General features: G+C 42.6%; 1 protein-coding gene across 1 annotated transcript in view; it reads right to left on the bottom strand.

Moving 5' to 3' along the window:
* The window catches only part of trpc7b (transient receptor potential cation channel, subfamily C, member 7b), a gene marked incomplete at both ends in the record, with an annotated part of 67,174 nt that extends 46,906 nt beyond the window's left edge, over nucleotides 1–20,268 (bottom strand). The window contains 3 exons of the mRNA XM_079249970.1: nucleotides 398–580; nucleotides 12,517–13,279; nucleotides 19,778–20,268. Coding sequence (XP_079106096.1) covers nucleotides 398–580; nucleotides 12,517–13,279; nucleotides 19,778–20,268 — 1,437 coding nt within the window. The remainder of the gene's footprint in view (nucleotides 1–397; nucleotides 581–12,516; nucleotides 13,280–19,777) is intronic.
* Between the last annotated feature and the right edge of the window lie 408 nt (nucleotides 20,269–20,676).

The following is a 20,676-nucleotide window of genomic DNA, read 5'->3' as shown; positions in this document are numbered from 1 at the left end:
CATTTCATTGTGTCACTTAGACTCACTAATTCACACAATGCAGGATTTCCCATGGAATAAAAGTGGTTATCTTACTTACCCGAAGAGCTACATACAATACTGACAACCAAATAAAAGTGACAGAGTGAGTCAGGGACTTTCCTTTTTTCATATCCAAATTCTGATATGACTGCTTATCGGTAGATTTCTGCAATCACTAAATCAATGCTCAAATCCCAAGTTTCCACAAAAAAAGCAATACCTCAAAGCCAAAATTGTTTTTGGCCCATATTGAATGTTGAAGATGTTTGTGGAAACATTAATGCAGTAAACTATTCAGAAACATCCAAACAAATTCAGAAATCGTTAGTTCTAACTCAGTCTTATCAAATTCAGATTTTCTGCACTTTTTTCTTACCTTTTTCACTTCATATTTGATGGCCAGTTTGACACGGCTGAGGCAGGGTCGGTTGTAGGCGCTCGGTGGACACTGATCCACATCACCGTTTAATATGGCCTCAACTTCCTCCGTGTCCCGACAAAGGTCCAACACACCCACCACAAAGTCTTTACACTGCATGGACAGCTTACGGTAATCATTCTGCAGGACAGCAATGGAAAGTAGTTTAAAAGATGAGAAAAAACTAAATCTAAATCTTAGTTTTTAATCTTTTTTTTTTTTTTTTTAACTAGTATTCACAAAAAAAAAAACTTTAATGTATAACTGGGGAAAAGCAGGTTAAAGAATTAATCAGCCTGAGTCTGCAGCCCGAGATTCGAGATTCATTTACTTCACAATTTCTCCTATAAATCAAACCTTCTTCTATCCCATATGTTTTTTTGTATAGCAAGAGCTGGTAATTGGTTGTCAACTCACCTGACATCCACTTTCTGTTGTGCATGTTTAAAAATGTTCCAACCTTTTGTCCTCTAAACTCTGAAGTAGCCTTCTTTGACTTACCAACTAAAGAAACATTGCGGTGACATTTACTATTATTTGCAATTATAATAGGCTTAAGATGGAAACTGTAAGCCTGTGATTTGGTTCTTGACCTTTCCTTTCTAAAATATCTTTGACCTAAAATCACTTACATCAGCTAAAAGATAAGCACAGCGATTAAGAAATGTATTTAAACTCTAAAAATAAAAGCTTGAAAAAGGGACATTTTCTGGTTTTCTTTATTTAACTAATTCTTTCCAACATCACCTGCTTGATTTCATTTACAATCTGACAATGCAAATAAAAAAAACAACAAAAGAACAGTGATGAAATAGAAAGAAATGACCACCAAACACTGAGTGTTTCATTTAAAAAAACATTCCACAGAAATAGCAAAGAATAGGAAGAAAACTGTCAACAGCAGATACCAAATCATCCTCTTATGACAAACAAAGAGAAGCCATTTGAATAGTGTGTTTACTCATCATACCTAGGTGGGGACCATGTACTGCGGTGTGGAAATTTCATTATCAATGTAAACCAGGTCTGAAGAGCTCACTACTTGTTATTCCTCCAACTCCCCAGCAACACGACTGAGCCTCTTCCAACATTTTCTATTTAATAATCATCGCTTGTTCCTCATTTACTTTCTTTGATGTCACTCAGAAGTGATTATGTAAATGTGGGATTTAATCCCAATTTTGGGTTCAAATAGTCACTGTTGATCATGCTCTAATATCCATGTTTGTGATCATCACATTGATTACTTTACACAACATAATTGCCTGATCATATCTTATCTCCCAATTTCTAACCCTGATTTATCATATGATTATGTTTTTGACACGCTAATAATAATAATACATCTAAACTGCAAAAAAAAAAAAAAAAAAGTTTTTTGGCTTTGCATAATATGACATACAAATAGATAAAATCTGATTCAGGATCAGGGTTTGGTGCTAGCAGCTCACTTTTATAGACAATCAACTGTGATATTCTACGTCACCGTACAACTTCATTTGCTTGCTATCAATTGATGCAATTCATTTGACTATGATTCATAAGTTAAATAAAAAACATCTTTAGGTAAGACTGGGGAATGTGTTATTTCTAAATCAAGTATCGACATGTCAGTTGAAAGCAAAGTGAACCCTCAAATCTTCCTTTTGTTGTTGCAAACAAGGAAAAAGAAATGAACTGTAAAATCTTCCATAAAGAAATCAATTTTGCTCCATATTTTTATGTCCACTTATGTTTTCTTTATAATAATCAAATACAGTTAGTGAGTAATAAAGTAGCATCATGGTTCAAGAAAGGAAGACCAAATACAAATGGAAAAAGGAGTAAAAAAAAAAACATGTAAGTGTCAAACTTAAACAATTCATTCTCCACGGCTCCAATCTCCTCATGAGAAATGTGTCGCTTGCTGATGTTTCAGTGTTACAAAATGATCTTTTCCAGTTGCACCTAAACATGATGGTATAAAGTGCACGACCTACCATCAGAGGAGGGTGACTGGAATTATGCAGCAGTAGAGCATCGTCACTGTGTGTCTGAAAGTTAAATGTTTTCCGCCCATTAAAGATTGATGGGAAGGGCTCTTGATCATAAGCCAATAAGGAATGAGGTTGGTGTCATGGTTTGCTGTTTGAGTCTGTGCAGGTTGCCATGGGGACTCAAGGCGGAGTCTGGAGCTTCAATTACAACCACCTGGAGCTCATCTTCCTGATTTATCCTGCTATTTAAGGACAAGCTGGAGCTCCAGTCTTTGCCAGATTGTCTCTCTTTACTGCGTGCACGTCAAGACCATTACGGACATCCTCCTGGATCAAGATCATTTTCCTCAGCCAACTTCCCCAACTGCTTGTGCCTGCCTGCTTCTGCCTCAAACCAAGGCCAACCACCACAACCAGAGGCCACCCCCCCCAGCAACCTCCACTATCATCAGAATTCCAATTATCTGAGAAGTTCTTCCCTGGACCAGACCAACAGGATCTGAGTACTAAATAAATACTTCATTTACCTCTTCATCTGTACGTTCTGCTTTTGGGTCCACCCCTCCACCCCGGTCTCTGACCGTGACAGTACAATCTGGCCATAACATGGACCCAGCGAACACACTCCAAACAGCCCTGACTGAACAGGGAAAACTTCTAGAGGAGCATGAGAAAGCTTTGCACTTCCTGGGTGAACAACAGGGACATTGTAACCATCGTCTGGACCAAGTCTTTGAACAGATACAGAGCATTCATAACTTACTGTCTGTTTCTTCTGCAGCTTCTGGATCTTCCTCCACTTCAACCCCACAAAGCATTACTCCTTCACCGGATCCGGTGTTTCGTGATGCTGCATTCCCGACACCTGAGCCATTCCTTGGGAACGTAAGCAAGTGTGGAGGCTTTATCCTTCAATGCTCATTAGCCATTTCTCGTTCTCCACGATCATTTTCTTCCGATGCCGCAAAGATATCTTTTGTCACTGCTCTCCTACGTGATAAGGCGCTGGACTGGGCATTGGCCTATTTTCAGTCTCGTCCAATGGATTCAATCTCTTTTTCTTCATTCTTAGATGACTTTCGTAAGACCTTCGACCACCCTTTGAAGGGAGCTGATGCAGTCAAGAGATTGCTCAATCTTAGACAGGGCAGTCGACCTGCAGTAGAGTTCATTGTGGACTTCCGTGTTCTGGCAGCTGAGACAGGGTGGCCTCCCGAGGTGTTAAGGGGAGTTCTGCTAAATGCTCTTAATGACCATCTAAAGGATCAGCTTGCGTTCCGGGAGGAGCCAGCCTCATTCGAGGAGTTGATCACCACAGTAATACAGGTTGATAACAGACTTGCCGAGAGGCGGCGGGAGCGAGGGGTTCGGGACCCGCTGTCCAGTCGGAGGCCGGTTCTCGGCCCAAGGACCCTTCCAATTGCGGCTGGTGGCACATTACCGTCTCTACCTGCTCCTGAAGGTCAGAGTGAACCTATGCAGGTAGGGCGAGCTGGGTTGACGCCAGAGGAACGCCAACACCGGTTACGGAATCATTTGTGCTTTTACTGCGGCTCCCCGGATCATCTCGTGTCCAGTTGCCGGTTGCAGTCAAAAGACCATGCCCGCCAGTAGAGGCAGGACTACTGGTGGGCGGGATTCAGCAGCCAAGTCCTCCACGTTGTGTACTACCGGTAACTCTCTCGTTGGACGGAACTGACCACCAGTTTCAGGCCTTAATCGACTCGGGCGCTGAACAGAACCTAATGGATCCCACTATGGCCACTAAATTCAAACTCCCCGCTGTTCTCCTGTCAACTCCTATTTCTGTTACTGCTTTGGATGGAAGAATTCTTACAACTATCACGCATAAGACCCGTCCTCTTACCCTACTAGTGTCTGGGAATCACAGTGAGAGAATTGAGTTCCTTCTTTTCCCTGTGGCTAATGTACCCATCACCCTAGGATACCCCTGGTTGGCTTTGCACAACCCTCATATCAACTGGAGTAAGAGCCGCCTGGAGAGTTGGAGCCTTTTTTGTCTGTCCAACTGTTTGAAGTCGGCTTGTCAACCTTCTAGAGCACCAGTTTGTATTCCTGAACAACCGGTGGACTTATCTATCATTCCGTCAGCATACCACGATTTAGGTGCCGTTTTCAGCAAGGACAAGGCTCAGTCTCTCCCACCGCACCGGCCCTACGACTGCGCTATAGAAATACTCCCAGGTGCATCACTTCCTAGAGGTAGACTTTTTAACCTGTCCAAACCGGAGCGGGAGGCCATGGAGAACTACATCCGCGAATCTCTAGATGCAGGTCTAATCAGGCCATCATCTTCTCCCGTTGGGGCAGGGTTTTTTTTTGTGCAAAAGAAGGACAAGACTTTACGCCCATGCATTGATTATCGGGATCTGAACAGCATTACCATCAAGAATAAATATCCTCTACCTTTAATCACCTCGGCTTTTGAATCCATTCAGGGGGCCCAGATCTTTACTAAATTGGACCTCCGGAACGCATATCACTTGGTCAGGATTCGTGAGGGGGATGAGTGGAAGACGGCCTTTAACACCCCTCTCGGACATTTTGAATATCTCGTCATGCCTTTTGGACTCACAAATGCCCCCGCTGTGTTCCAAGCACTTATCAATGATGTTCTTCGAGACTTCCTACACCGCTTTGTTTTTGTTTACCTTGACGATATCCTTGTTTTTTCAAGGTCCCTTGCAGAACATCAGCAACATGTTCGGTTGGTCTTACAACGGTTGCTGGAGAATCGTCTTTATGTCAAGGCAGAGAAATGTGACTTCCACGCCTCATCAACTTCCTTCCTGGGCTACGTCTTCCAGGGCGGGCAGGTGAAGACAGACCCAGCTAAGATCAAGGCCGTTGCGGAATGGCCTATTCCCAGTACCAGGAAGGATTTACAACGTTTTCTTGGCTTTTCTAATTTTTATCGACGTTTCATCAGAAACTACAGTATGGTCGCGGCTCCCCTCACCAGGCTGACCTCTGTCAAGATTCCCTTCTCCTGGACTCCGGAGGCGGATCAAGCTTTTGGCCGTTTAAAGGAACTATTTGTCACAGCACCCATTCTCGTTCAGCCAGACCCTGAGCGACAGTTCGTCCTGGAGGTGGATGCCTCTGAGGCTGGAGTTGGGGCCGTCTTGTCCCAGCGATCTGGTAAGGAGGACAAATTACACCCCTGTGCCTATTTCTCCAAACGGTTGACCCCCTCTGAACAGAACTATGATGTCGGCGATAGAGAACTCCTAGCGGTAAAGCTTGCCTTGGAGGAGTGGCGACACTGGCTGGAGGGGGCCAAACATCCTTTTGTAGTATGGACAGACCACAAGAATCTCGCCTATTTGCAGAGTGCAAAGAGATTGAACTCCCGTCAAGCCCGTTGGTCACTGTTCTTTAATCGTTTTGACTTTGCTATTTCCTATCGCCCTGGGTCCCAGAACACTAAGCCTGACGCCCTGTCCAGGCAAAACTCTGCCAAGGAGTCTTCTGAACCAGCACGCATTCTTCCTCCTTCAGTGGTGGTTGGTGGAGTGTCATGGCATGTGGAGGATCAGATACGCCAAGGATTGCTTTTGGATCCTGATCCCGAGGAGGGACCCCCCAACCGCCGTTATGTGCCCGTTTCTGCCCGTTCTGCGGTTCTACACTGGATCCATTCATCTAAGTTTGCGTGTCATCCAGGAATTCATCGGACCATCACTTTGGCTCAAAGACATTTCTGGTGGCCGTCTCTGGTATCGGACGCCAGGGAATATGTCTCAGCCTGTCAAGTCTGTGCAAGGAATAAAACCTCCAATCAGCCTCCTTCAGGACTTCTGCAGCCACTAGAGGTTCCCAGCCGACCCTGGTCTCATATCTCATTGGATTTCGTCACTGGTTTGCCTCCGTCTCAAGGCAAGACAGCCATCCTCACTATAGTGGACCGCTTTTCCAAGGCTGCCCATTTCATTCCCCTGAACAAGCTGCCCTCCTCGTCCGAGACCGCAGAGCTCCTGGTAAACCATGTCTTCCGTCTTCATGGCATTCCAACTGAAATTGTGTCTGACAGGGGACCACAGTTTGTTTCCAGGGTTTGGAAGGCTTTTTGCACTGCCCTAGGTGCCAAGGTTTCCCTGAGCTCTGGCCACCATCCTCAGTCCAATGGCCAGACAGAACGACTCAATCAAGAATTGGAAGCTGCTCTGCGTTGTGTCGCATCTGATAATCCCTCTACTTGGTGCCGTCATGTGAGCTGGATCGAATATGCCCACAATTCTCTGTCCACTTCTGCTACCGGTTGTTCTCCATTCGAAGCCTCCCTTGGCTATCAACCTCCGTTGTTTCCCACGGAGGAGCGGGATCTGGATGTACCCTCGGTGCAACATCATCTCCAGAGGGCTCAGCGTGTCTGGACTAGGACAAGGGAGGCTCTGCTTCGTACCGCAGGTCGCAACAAGCGCCTGGCTGATCGCCACCGTCGTCCTGCTCCTGTGTTTTTGCCTGGTCAGAAGGTGTGGGTGTCTGCCCGGAACATTCCATTGAAGGGCACTTACCCTAAACTGGCCCCTCGCTTCATTGGTCCTTATGAGATCGTCTCGTTGGTGGGCCCCTCGGCCGTCCGTCTTCGTCTCCCCTCTTCTCTCCGCGTCCATCCCACATTCCATGTGTCTCAGCTCAAGCCTGTGTTGTCCAGTCCATTGTGCCCTCCTGCCTGGCCCCCTCCACCCGCCCGGATCGTTGGGGGTGGTCCTGCCTATACTGTGCGCCGTATCCTGGGTGTTCGGCGCCGGGGTCGGGGTTTCCAGTATCTGGTGGACTGGTTGGGCTATGGTCCGGAGGAGCGTTCTTGGGTTCCTCGTCGCTTCGTTCTGGACTCCTCCCTGCTTGCTGATTTCCGCCGCTCCCGCCGTCTTGTACCTCCTGGGTCGCCTGGAGGCGTCCCTTGAGGTGGGGGTGCTGTCATGGTTTGCTGTTTGAGTCTGTGCAGGTTGCCATGGGGACTCAAGGCGGAGTCTGGAGCTTCAATTACAACCACCTGGAGCTCATCTTCCTGATTTATCCTGCTATTTAAGGACAAGCTGGAGCTCCAGTCTTTGCCAGATTGTCTCTCTTTACTGCGTGCACGTCAAGACCATTACGGACATCCTCCTGGATCAAGATCATTTTCCTCAGCCAACTTCCCCAACTGCTTGTGCCTGCCTGCTTCTGCCTCAAACCAAGGCCAACCACCACAACCAGAGGCCACCCCCCCCAGCAACCTCCACTATCATCAGAATTCCAATTATCTGAGAAGTTCTTCCCTGGACCAGACCAACAGGATCTGAGTACTAAATAAATACTTCATTTACCTCTTCATCTGTACGTTCTGCTTTTGGGTCCACCCCTCCACCCCGGTCTCTGACCGTGACAGTTGGAATGATAATGGAGTTTGACTGAGCTGTCACTCCTTCAGCCAGACTCCCTTCAGCTGAGTGACCAAGGACACAGTCAGCAGGCTGGGCTTCTGCCTCTTTATCCAAGGAATTATTCTCATTTTGCCTTCCTGCATGTTTGTGTTCTGCTCAAGTGTATCAAGCAAAACTTTCACACAGGTCTTCCCAAGTCGAATACTTGTTTAAAAACATATACAGTATAAAACAACCAGCTCTGTTTGGATATTTTTCTGTAAGCAGGTATTTATGTTTAGCACCTGCTTGTTGTGGAATTTATTTTTATTTTTACTCCGTTTGACACTTAAGGTGACATATTTCTTCGAGCATGGCACAAATGCTGTTTGTTTGGAATAAAAAACAGTGGTCTTAGTTTCGTGGAGCCTGTTTAGTTTCACTCCAAACACCATACAGCTGTTAAATCTGCAGCATGCTCTTTTGGATTTACCATTATGAAATAAGTCAGCAGTACAGATCTGATGAGACAGTTCATCATCATCTGCCAATTAAAAAGTGAAGTTTGAGCATCAATCAGAAGCATCTGGTGGTCCTTCAGGAAAAAGAGGGGAAAGATTATATTTGATTAATGTATCCTCATTTTTTCTCTTCCTGGGTAAAAAAAAAGTTTTAGCTAAACTTTTTAATCTCTAATCAGTGTAGGAACATTTGTAAAAAAAAATACAATCTAAATTAACTATGCGTGTAGATAGAGAACCTACATGTACAGATGTTTCACATGTGAAAACCCCAACATCATTCATTCATTCATTATCCTAATGACTTTATCCAGTGAAGGGTTGCTGTGAAGCCGAAGCCTATCCCAGCAGTCTTTTGGGTGAAAGGCAGGGTACACCCTGGACAGGTCGCAGGGCAACCCCAATATCAGTGCAAAGTATAAGTTCTGCTTCAGGAGAAGAGATTAACGATGAGAGTGTGAGACTGAAATTGAAGAAGTGGTGGTGTGAGACAGAGTGAAAATGGCTGCAGGTGAGTGAACTGAGGGACAGAAGCTTAATGTATAATGGAGGGACGAGATAAAGAGAAAGGTCACACCACTTCACTTCAGTAGACATCCACTATCATCAGTCAAATGTTCATATTCTCTCCTTCTGGCTTTGGTCTCCGTTTTCAAACTGTTAACTAAATTGTATAAAAAGACATGGCCTAGAGCTCTTACTAAAATGCAAATCAGAAAATTAAATGAGTGTCGCCCTTTCCTCACATTTTTGTCTCCCCTGTCTCAATTTCTAAGTTGCATGTGCAAATGTGCAAATGCATGTGCAAATGTCCAGAGGCTCATAAAAACCGATGAGCTGTCATGAAAAGTAAGATATTTGAAGATAAATGTTAGCTTGGTGGGTCGGTCCTGTTGTGCCTGCAGCAGCTGCCACATGTTCATAATGTGCAGCATAAGAAACTCACAATTTTGACAAGTTGGATATTTTGCCGCGAGGTAAAAACAATAGTGTTGGTTTTTCTCCTTATACACATACACATATATATATATATATACAGATATATATAGATATATATACAGATATATATATATATATATATATATATATATATATATATATATATATATATATATATATATATATATATATATATATATGAGATGGTAATGAGACAGATAAGTTCCAACACAACCCGGTCCCTCAGGTGAGCCATTCTCATTAATTTGTCTGGAAAGAGAGAAGAGAATGACAAGCGAAGAGGCTGCTTATTAAACAAATAGGTGGGTGGAAAGTGGAAGGGATGACTGAATGATGACAAACATGAATTAAAGGGAAAAAAAGACAAAATTAGTGGAACAATTTTGTTGTGATTTTGTCAGTTTTATGATATCTGGTCTGCTGAAATTGTCCTGTTTATACAGTACTGATCACAACTACAGTTCAGTCATGTCTGTACCATGCTTGTAATCCAGGTACAACCTAACAAAATACGAGTGGTTTATCAGAGGAAGAAAAGATGGGCATCATTGTACATCCACTGCTTGATTTAAATATCATATACTGGATGTAGTTTGCAACTATCTAAAATCAGATTAAACTGACATCTGTCTTGGTAATAAACATGACATATTTGCTGTCAATCCATCTACAGAGGCACCTGTGTATCCCTTGAGACACTGTAGTCCACTAGCATACCCCTCTAAGCTGATTGTTAACCTCAAAGTGAACCCCAAAGAGTGGAAGGTACAAGAAAATGCCAGCAGAATGAGGAAAGAAATTGAGCAGAAATGTACTAGAGAGTCAGACCAGCCAGAGTTATGAACACACAGTTTGAGGCTGAAACTGAACTTATATTATCTCCCCAAGTTGTCAGAGTAATTGACGAAAAAGGCCCCATAAGGAAAGTAATGTAGAAGCGCTTGGATCTAATGAAAGTTATGAAGCGCAGTTTGATGCAATGTGCAGACTTTACTGTTGAACCCCAAAATGGGAAACATGACAAATTTGTTTAATCATGTGAAAAGGTATCACCCAAGCAATGTGCAAAAAGCAGCTTGTTGCAGAATGACGTGACTCGCTCCAGCTCTCGCAGCGCAAGCAGAAGACAGAAAAGGCTCATCTCATCTTTTCTGTTTGTGGGTTACCCCCATGAAAAACTTGCCAAAATTTTCTATGCTAATGCCAAATAGCTTTTTCTGATCTTGATAGAAGTCTGAAGAAACAAGGCATCTTGGCACATTCAAAATGTATTGATTTAACAATAACCTCAGTGGCATGTGGAAGAACCAGATACAACAGCATGGCGTCTCCTCATCAGGATACCAGATTGGTCACACACTGCTGGGGGGTGGTATCTCATTCTTCAACCAGCATTTGTTTGAACTCAGTCAATGCAGTTGTACTGCAGCATGCCCAATATGATCCCACAATTGTTAAATGGGGCTGAGAACAGAACTGCAGACAGGCCATTCCATTTTTCCACTACCAAATTCTGGAGGCACTCTCTAACCAAACCCAACTCTCTGCTCCCAGTATTGTCATCATGGTGGGGGGCAGCCTTTGGGGGGTGTTGTGTGACGGTGTGGGGAGGTATATTCGCCTCTGAAAAAAAGTTTTGTCATTACTGGTGGCAGATAGAAACTGAGATGAGATTCTGCAACCAGTGTGAGACTGACCTCTATCCTCCAAGATGATATTCATATGGCAAGTTTTCTTCTTCTTCTTCTTTTTCTTATTATCATTATCAATGTTGTTGTTGTTAACTGGTTGGTAGTGAGAGTACAGCAATGTTTTTTAAAAGATTGGTCTTGGTAGGTGATTAACCAATGGAAAGGCTGATACATGTAGTTTAATTCATAATAAATGGGAGATGTGTTGAAAACGGGACATTTTGGAATCTGTTTACCTTTGAGTCCAGTATATTAGAGTTGGTACATTGTTGGAAAATCAGTACTGTCCCTCTTCAATCTGCAGCTTTAAGCATGCCCACAGCTGCTTATCAATAGATAGCTCAAACAAGTCAGGCTGCTTCAGGAGAGATCAAGAATTAAATCATAAAATAAAATGTAGATTTAAACTGCACATAAAAATACAGAGATAAAACCTATATAAGCCATAAATAGTAACACTCTAATGCAACATGGTTTTATACAATATTTTGGTATCGTCAGCATTATGGTGGAAAGATAACTGTTTATACAGCAGAGTGTGTTTTTCCCCTTTCATACACATACATCTTTTCATGAAGAGGAAAAGCATTATATCCCATTTTTCCATTTCACCTGAGAGTAGATTGAATTAGAAATAAGTATCTGTAGTAATAAAAAGTTGGGAGTGCACAGGGAAATCTGCTCAAGATAAGAGTCCAGTGATTAAGTTCAATCACTGGCAGAAATGGAATGAAGCACTGGCAAGGACAGAGCTGTAAATTCCCTCTCCCCATTATATTTCTCCATCTTAACTCAGAGAGAGTAAAAAAAAAAAAAAAAGATAACTCGATAGAAAAAGGGAGAGCCAGGTACAGGGATGGGATCAGATAACAAGTGAAATTCTCACAGCAAATGATGGCTCAATTAAAAAAATCTACATTTCTCATTTTTTATTTAGTGATTTCCTTTTGACTCATTCTTGGAGTCAACGCATGTAAAGAAATGCACTCATTGCAAAACAAGGTTAAAAGTTTTTTTGACTTTTTATTTTTTCTTTACAGTGTTATCTAAATGTTTTGTGCACATGCAAGATCTGCAGATTTAAAGTAGACCAATCTGCATCGCCTGGGCTTAATTTCTCCTATACGTGATTATTCCTGCATACTTGCAAAGTCTGAGTTTTGACTTTCTTCCCCCACACACATCTGCAACACTGGGCAAGTGCAGACCACCATTTTTGACCAGTTGCTCTTCCCTAATTGAGAAGAGTAACAGGTCAAAAACAATGAGGGTAGAAGCAAGTTGTCAAGTGGGGTCTTAGAGATACAGTATTATGTTTAGTCTGTAAACATAAAGAAAGAAAAGTCTTTCTTTTATTTTACATTAAATATCTGTAGCACTCAGTGGAAATCGTTAAATTCAACATAATGTCAGCCCCTTAAATATCTATTTATCATTTATCATGGTCAAATAAGAACTTATTACCATTTGGGATCTGTAGAAAGTGAGTGCTTATTCAGATATGAGTGCCTGGCCTTAACTGTAACAAGTTAAAGAAGTTAGGAAAGAGAGACTTCTCACCTTGAACTCTGTCTCGATGTTGGCCAATCGTGCCAGTTCGTTGCTGAGCTCAAGGGCAGTGAGCACAGGGTCCTCACTGCTGAGTGACAAGTAAGCTGCACTGGCCAGACCCTTATATGCATTCATCCTGGACCGTGAGTGACTGAACGAGTCTTTCTTCTGTTTCTCCACACATTCAGAACATTTACAGAAGTAGTCATGAGGCCTTTCTATGCGGGTCCCCTTCGTTAATAAGATGTGGACAATCTCGTACTCCTGGCAGTGAGCTGCCAGGATAATTGGCGTGATGTCATGAGAAAAACGTGTTCCATCCTCATCATATGCATAAAAGTCATCATCACGCATCTCCTGCTCCAGAGGGCTCAAAGCCAGTCGAAGACCCCCACCGAAAGCAGGATGGGCGAGAATGGCTTCAACGATTCGGACATAACCTTTGGAGATAGCGAGAAGCAGACCATCCCCGATCCTGGCCAAACCATCCTTCTTGAGGAGCAGCTCTGTCACCTCTAGATGTTCGTTACCTACTGCCAGCTGCAATGCATTCTGGCCCATGTAGTCCACACAGTTGAAGTTTAGTGTTTTGGACTCTTCCAGCATTTTGCGGACCACAGGAATGTTTCCGTATTCAGCAGCATCCAGAAAACGTTCCTCCTCTGCAGTAAGTGCAGAGCCACGCTCATTGAACATATAAGCTGGTCCCCGCACTGCCTGGCGACGCCCCTTCTCCCTCAGTGTTGTGTGTCGGCGATGCATAGCTTCCACTCTGGGGGATTAAAGAAGATAAGAAACAGTGAAATTGTGGGTAAAAAAAAACTAATTAGCACAACGGAGATGGAAGGAGGAGAGAAAAGACATTTAAAATACAAGGAAAAATTTAAAGGGCAGAGAAAGGGACAGAATTGTGAGCTAAAACAACCTGAATGTGTTGTACTGATAGAAACAGAGCCGTTCCTCTTTTCCCATGTGGATGTTGTCTGTGGATAAAACTGGTCGAACACAATCAGCTTTGTTGGACACAGACCTTCTACACTGACCTCACAGAAAGAGCTGTGTCTGTGATGCAAACATCTGAGCTAGGCATCGCTATCAGGGTCAAAGCTCATTGCAGTCAGCAACTGTGAGTGCCAAGACTAAGATGAAGCTGTCAGCTCAATTGGCTCTGGCATAACAAACTCACCGCTGTGTGTCTGTTCATCCAAAGACTCCAAAGCAAAATGGAAGTTATTTTCACTTGCAGAGACATGTCTTTACTGTTCTATATAGTGTCTTTCATATATTTTACTTTTGAATGAAGCAGTAATAAAACAAATACAAGTGGACTAAAGAATGTCAAAATATACTTTAAAAACCTAATTTTTAGTTTAACATGATCTGTATTAGAAAAAAATAAATAAACAAACTAGAAATTCATACTGAACACCCAACAGGCTTATCTGTAAGGTCAAGTTTTTCTATTTCCCCACTTCATTTTCTTTGTGTGTGTGTGTGTGTGTGTGTGTGTGTGTGTGTGTGTGTGCGTGTGTGCGTGTGTGTGTGCGTGTGTGTGTGTGTGTGTGCAGCAGTCCAGACAGGAGGCAGGACACTGACAAAAACGTGAAAATGGAAATCTGTTTGTGCCAGAGATAGTCACCCAAGGGAGTCAAAAGATGTTGAGCTGAGAAAAGGGAGAAAACATACCAGGGCACATGTGTGTGCGTGTGTGTGTGTGTGTGTGTGTGTGTGTGTGTGTGTGTGTGTGTGTGTGTGAGTGTGTGATTAAAAGGTATGAAAGGTCTGAAGCTTTGATTTTCCATTTACACTATCAGCTGTGTGCTTCAGGTTGTCATTCAATGAATGGGAAAATTTTTATTTTACTCATTTTCTTTACACCTCCACTCACTCACACACATACAGTCTTAGATGCATACCGTCCGTGGACACAATATACATTTTCTAAAAAAAAAAAACAAAAAAGTGGCCTAACAAACCCTATAGCAGGCACACCGCCCTGCAAAGCCTTCTTTGTTCCTTTTGTTGTCTCTGTTAGAAAGAAGCATTTTCTGAGAGCCATATGGGGAACCTAATTTCTCCCTTAAACCCCACCGGCACAGAAACCTCTCACATGCATATTGTGTTTGGAAGCAGCATTGGGAGGATTCCTCATAAACAGAAAGACATTGAAGCTGCCAGCCTATTTGGATAACCTCATACTCAGGTAATGAATCACCATGTTCCTTCCCTCTCTATCTCCCTCTCCATCCATCTATGATTATTTGTGATTTGGATCTGAAATAGAATTCATTTGCATTATTTCTATGTGCAATAATGGTGGCGTAGATAAGGGGAGCCATGAGGAATGGAGATGGATGGATAGAGAGCAACTGTGTTTGTGTTTGTGAGACGGACTTGTTTTTGTGTCCGCTCACAAACCCGGTGGCTGCCATTGTATTCATAAAGTGTGAAGTGATATTATAGGATTTGTCACCTCATCATTCTTGCAAACAGGTTTTGAGAATGATGTCATCCAACAGGAAGAGTAGCTCACAACATTTTAGGATAAACTACACACTCTAAACTTTCTCTTTCTAACACACTTTCAGCATGCACGAACATAAGTCCAATATCCAGGCTATACCAGTCCACCACTTACACTAGTATATTTTAAATGCACAAGGGGTGCAGATCTATCCAAATTTAATTATATTTTGTGCTAAAGGACTACTCTGTATCTGATTTCATGCCCCTTTCCTTCATCCTTAAACTTTATACTGCAGGCATTTGGCTATTTCAGAGCCCACTATCTGTCTGATGTTGCATCCAGTCAGAGCTTTCTGCAAGTCACTGGGAGCATTCATCCATTGAAGAGCTTCCCATCTCTCATTTTCTACTCAACAAAACTGTCAGAACAGGGGAAGGATACTGCACCAATCCAAAAACATGATGGCTGCCCAATTCTCGACTTGCAGTTCTCATATCTCAGATACATTATGGTCCCAAGCTTACTATATGGATTCTAGAGACAATGCAGAGCTGTGGAATTTGCTCATTTATATTTTAGCAGGAATATGGGAAATGGTGATTTTGTGAAGCAAGCTAATACACATAACAATAAGGAAATCATATAGTTTGTACGCCCTGCGATGGACTGGCGAGCTGTCCAGGGTGTACCCTGCCTGTCGCCCAAAGCCAGCTGGGATAGGCTCCAGCTTCCCCGCGACCCTGAATTGGAATAAGCGGTTTGGAAAATGAATTAATATAGTTTGTACAGTTCCATTGAGGTTGAAAGTCAGTATTTGGTATGGCCAGCTTTAAAGTCCATTTATGCTGCTTTTATATGCTTGCTAGTTTCAAACATCCATGCATCCTTTATGTTGTCACAGTTGTTAAAGAGTGCATCCGTCTGAAGACAGTGCAGACGTCACAGTTCCAACGCCAGTTTCAAACAACAGCAAACAGGTGGTGGTGGAGGAGAGCATGATGATGTTCATTCTCAGAAAGATTCATAAAAAGAAGCAGCATAGGAAATGATGGTGGTCTGTACAGCCATTAAATATGTTTTTTGTTTCTTCTTTAGTTATACTGCACATCGCCGCCCCCACAGTTTCCTACTCCTCTGCTTGCTGCATCCAGGGACACGTTCGTAAACTCTCTGAAAACATAACAAATTACGCTGGTAAAGGACACAGACGAGAGCAAGAGGCTCCATACCTGCCTTTAGCTTAGAGCCTTTTCTCTAATATAGCTCGAACCCACTCCAGACCATCCTCCTGCTACTTTTCTTAAGTCCTCAACTTGCACAGTTGCTTCAGACTAAGGACTCACTACACACCATGCTGAGTTATGACAACTTTTCCTCATTAGTTCTTTTTATTGTTGTAACAATGTACTATCTTACATGTGTCAAATCATGTTATCTTGAGCATTTCATTGATGGCGCAATAATTAAGATAACAAATGATGTTTCTCTGTAACAGACTGCTGAGGATATGTTAAAATAGGTTGCAGTGTATGCAGTTTTATAATGATGCTGATTTAGTTGCATTAGGACAAACAACTTTACAAATGGCTACCGCTGCATAGTTGAATATAGTGAGTGATTTGTTTATAAACTTTGTTTATGATGATTATGAACCTGATCAGTTTTAGACTATATCACTTGTTTAGGCTGAGTAATTCAAAATTGTACTTTTAGTGGTAAAACCTAAATCCTAAAACCACTGATCATCAAACAACACATTTCACTACGTGTAATGTTTGAAAGACAGCTTCGAGTGTTTCCAACATCTTTCTTCTTTTTTTGTTTGGGGTTATTTCTAGGTGCCGTTAAAAGCAGGATGAAAGCACACACTAAGCTTTTTATACTCAATTTAAGGGAAAAACATGAATGTTTGACTCAAAGTGCTGAGACCCAGTACTGTAGAGGGAAGATTCATTGCAAGTTAATACAACTTTAATCCAAATACAATTGTAATGTCAATGCTCTCGCATAGTTTTTGGGTTCTTTTGCATCAGACACACAATCTGTCGCACATACCTGATATTTTTCTACAGGAACCTGTCTACGTTCATCATCCTCTATCCAAGTGGCGTGGCCAACCTGCCAAGCTTGACATCTTGACCACTTGAACACCAGCTGATATTTACATCATTCTATATCTAAACAGTGTCTCATTTTAGAGTCTGTGCTCTTCTGAGTGCTGGCTCGTTTGTTTCGTATGTCACAGTGGTGCCACCAAGCACAATCCGCTTTGGAACGTGCATCTGAATTTTCCTGACAAACCCGCATGCAGCGTCCACTGGTGGCATATCCTTCATGGTCTCAGTTATACCAGAAATCACTTTGCTCAACATGAGCATGAGCAGCAGTCAAACACAGACGACTCCACTTTATTTAGTTTACCTCTCTGTAGTAGAAATGCGATGAGGCCAAACACATTAATGGCACAATGTTCGATATTTGTGGATTTTTAAGTGGTTAGTAAAGTGTGTACCACCTAGAAATGAAAGTTTTCAGCTTCAAGCTGCAGGTAAATGAAAAGAAATAAAAGTGCAATTTCTGGCTCCATTTGCATTTCTAAATGTAAATTTTATCTGAGGGAAATCCCAGAAAGTATCAGAAAGATTTGATCATTAAACATTTGAAAATTGTCAGATATTCAGTTGCTGAGCAACAGGGAGCTGAAGCACAATAATGTGGCTCGGTCTCATTTCACAAATGGTAAGCGGCCACGATAGGCTAGAACTACAAAGGTAACACCACAGGTAACACCTACTGGGCTGTGGTGGACTGTAGACCCTAAACTGAGAGAAAGCTCCCGCGACGATTATCGTCAAAACAGCCAAGATGTGTGTGACAGTGTATGTTTCTGATAAAAAATAGAAACCAAAAACTACCCAACACAACATTATTCTATCACCTTCATCCCATTCTGAAGCACTTTTATCTGGATCAAAATAGTTTCCTTCAGGATAACAATATTCTTATCCACATATGATATGATGAAAGTAAAATAAACATGAATTTGACGTGCTTTTGCAGTAGTTTGAGCACCTATGTATCAGTTTAGCTTGATGTACTTCTCTTGCATTATTGAAATGTATTTTTTGTTCCATCCTTCAAGCTGAGCTCTACAGACTGGTAGGATTGATACCAATACACATATTAATATTTTTCTGGCAACATTTCCATGCCTATCACTAACATATTTTAGTTTGTTTATTTTCCTTTAATATGTTACCTGTCTGTAATTATCTCTGTGAGCTTTCAGCCATAAAGCAAACGATGTAATCAATTCCTAATCGCACAGAATGTCCTCTTTCTCACAGCTGAACTTTCTGAGGTTGGGGAACCGAGTCATTTATAACCAGTGCAATCAATTAAGTTAGGTCACTTCCAGGTCAACTGGAGGAGGAAGGAAAGAGAAGAAGATGAATCAGATTTGAAGTCAAATGTACTGTAGAAGATAATGAGTGAAAGAACATGTAGCGACTCAGCAGGATTACCAGTGCAAAGACATGAGCGGAATATTTGACAAGACTTACAGTCTCTGCTTTAGTTTTGACTGTATTGAACACACACACACACACCCAAAGACAAACACACATGGAGGGACCCTTTCAAGCTGCAAATTGCCAGTTTTTAGATCAAAGATGAGGTTCTTGCCATAATTTAGTAGTAATATGAAACAGGCCTGTTGCCCTTCTCTGACACCTCCTTTGCACAGAACAGTCATGCACAAACACACCCAAGTGACAGGCATTAGGGAGAGCACACATGCTTATTTTCTATGACAGACCTTTTAAGTTGAACACTGGTGTATCAAAGAGGCAGAGCAGGGAAGATCAAAGACTCGATTCTGAGGCCTGCCACTCTCAACTTCTGTAAGCTGGCAGTGCTGAATATCTTTTCGGTCCCATAATGTATGTCCATGTGAATCTGTGTGAATGTTTCCTGCCTGGATGCAGTGGGTTTGCTTTGTTTTTTAGCTGGTATCTCTGAGTAAAAAACAAAAATGTTGAGATAAGAGGGGAATTATATAGGATACTACATGGATCTGATTTAAGGGGTAACTATATGCAACTAATTTCTGTAGCCTTCTTTATGTGCTCATATGGTTTTGCTTTTTTGTTCTTTCTTAAGACTAACACACACACACACACAGACAGACTGTGCATTTATGTACTGGACCTAATCATAAGGCTTCCTCAACACATGGAGGCTCATAAGGGCTGCAGTTTAAAAGCTCACTATATCATTCAGACTCCACCTCCTTGCGTATATATTCTGCACATACACACAGGAGATGCAGCATTTCCAAATAGTCAGTTCAACAGGATGAATTGGGACTGCAGTGTGTTTTAGCCATGCCAGAGTTAATCATATTTAGATATTTGTCATGATAACATGAAAGCTCAGAACCCTGCCCAACATGACCTACCAACCCTGTTTTAATGCATTAAAATTGTGTTAATCTGCTGTCTAGTCCTTCTGATGTAATCAATTAAATGCCTCATAATGTACAGCTGAGTGGAAATCTTCACCTCCTTCAGCTGATTCAGTAGAAATGCTACTCTACACTCTCCATCACTGACCTCTACCTGTTGACAATTCAAGTAGGTTTGGTGTTAAATTATCTGAACCCAGAATGGATTTGCTTCCCCGCTAGTGCTTCCAGAGTCCATCCTTTAATTCCATGTAAAGTTTATAAATGAACAGACTGATACTACATGTTACTGAATGTCTGGCTTTAAACTGTGACAGTTATAAAAACAAAGGACTCACGATTGGCGAGTTTCAGAGTTGATCTCGGGGTCTATTATGTGCTCCACAGAGAAGTGGTTCCCGTGTTCCGACAGGTCGGGGCCCCGCTGGAGTCTCTGTCCGCGGTGCTGAACGCGCTCAGCGTTCCCCGCTCCTCGCCCTCTCCACTTGGGAAGCGGATCATCGTAGTGGTCATGCCCCACATCTACTCGCACATCCGGCCGTGACTGAAAAGGAGAGCCGGTGTCCCCGGTGCGCTGGCGGAACTTTGGCGGCGTGAAGTGGGTACAGCTCCCGAGTTCCAGACCCCGTGGAGACGGGTGGAGGCGCTCAGAAGACGCGAGATAAGGCGGGTCCGTGTCCCCTAGAAGCGGAGATGCGGAGGAGAAGAGGTTTAGGGGCCGCGGAGAGATAGGAGATCCTCGGGGAAGACTAGGAGACAGAGGCGGTGAGGGAGACTCCGAGAGGCGCGCTCTCTCGCCGCTTTCGCTTTCCTCTCCCTCGTCAGACATTGGGAAAGTTTCTCAGCACCATACACTTGTCCTTATTTTAGCTGTGTAGCAGATATTGATCAACGTTTCCCAAAGTTTCCATCGCACAAGTTTCTCCCTAGCCGCGCGACAGCAACTAGCCAAGCCTCCACCTTCAAACAAGAGAGCGCGCGCACTAATTGGAAGGCACACGGAGAGCGCGCGTGAGAAGCCAGTCCCCCCTACAAAATGGAGGGAAAAGAACAAGTGGCAGCTCCTAAAAATAGCTCAAATGACACTTTGATATTGTATGTGTATGTGTGTGTGTGTGTGTGTATATATATATATATATATATATATATATATATATATATATATATATATATATATATATATATATATATATATACACACACACACACACACATACACATACAATATCAAAGTGTC

Source organism: Telmatherina bonti (assembly GCF_933228915.1).
Source record: "Telmatherina bonti genome assembly, chromosome: 12".
NCBI lineage: Eukaryota > Metazoa > Chordata > Actinopteri > Atheriniformes > Telmatherinidae > Telmatherina > Telmatherina bonti.
This window is presented reverse-complemented; position numbering and strand designations above follow the sequence as displayed.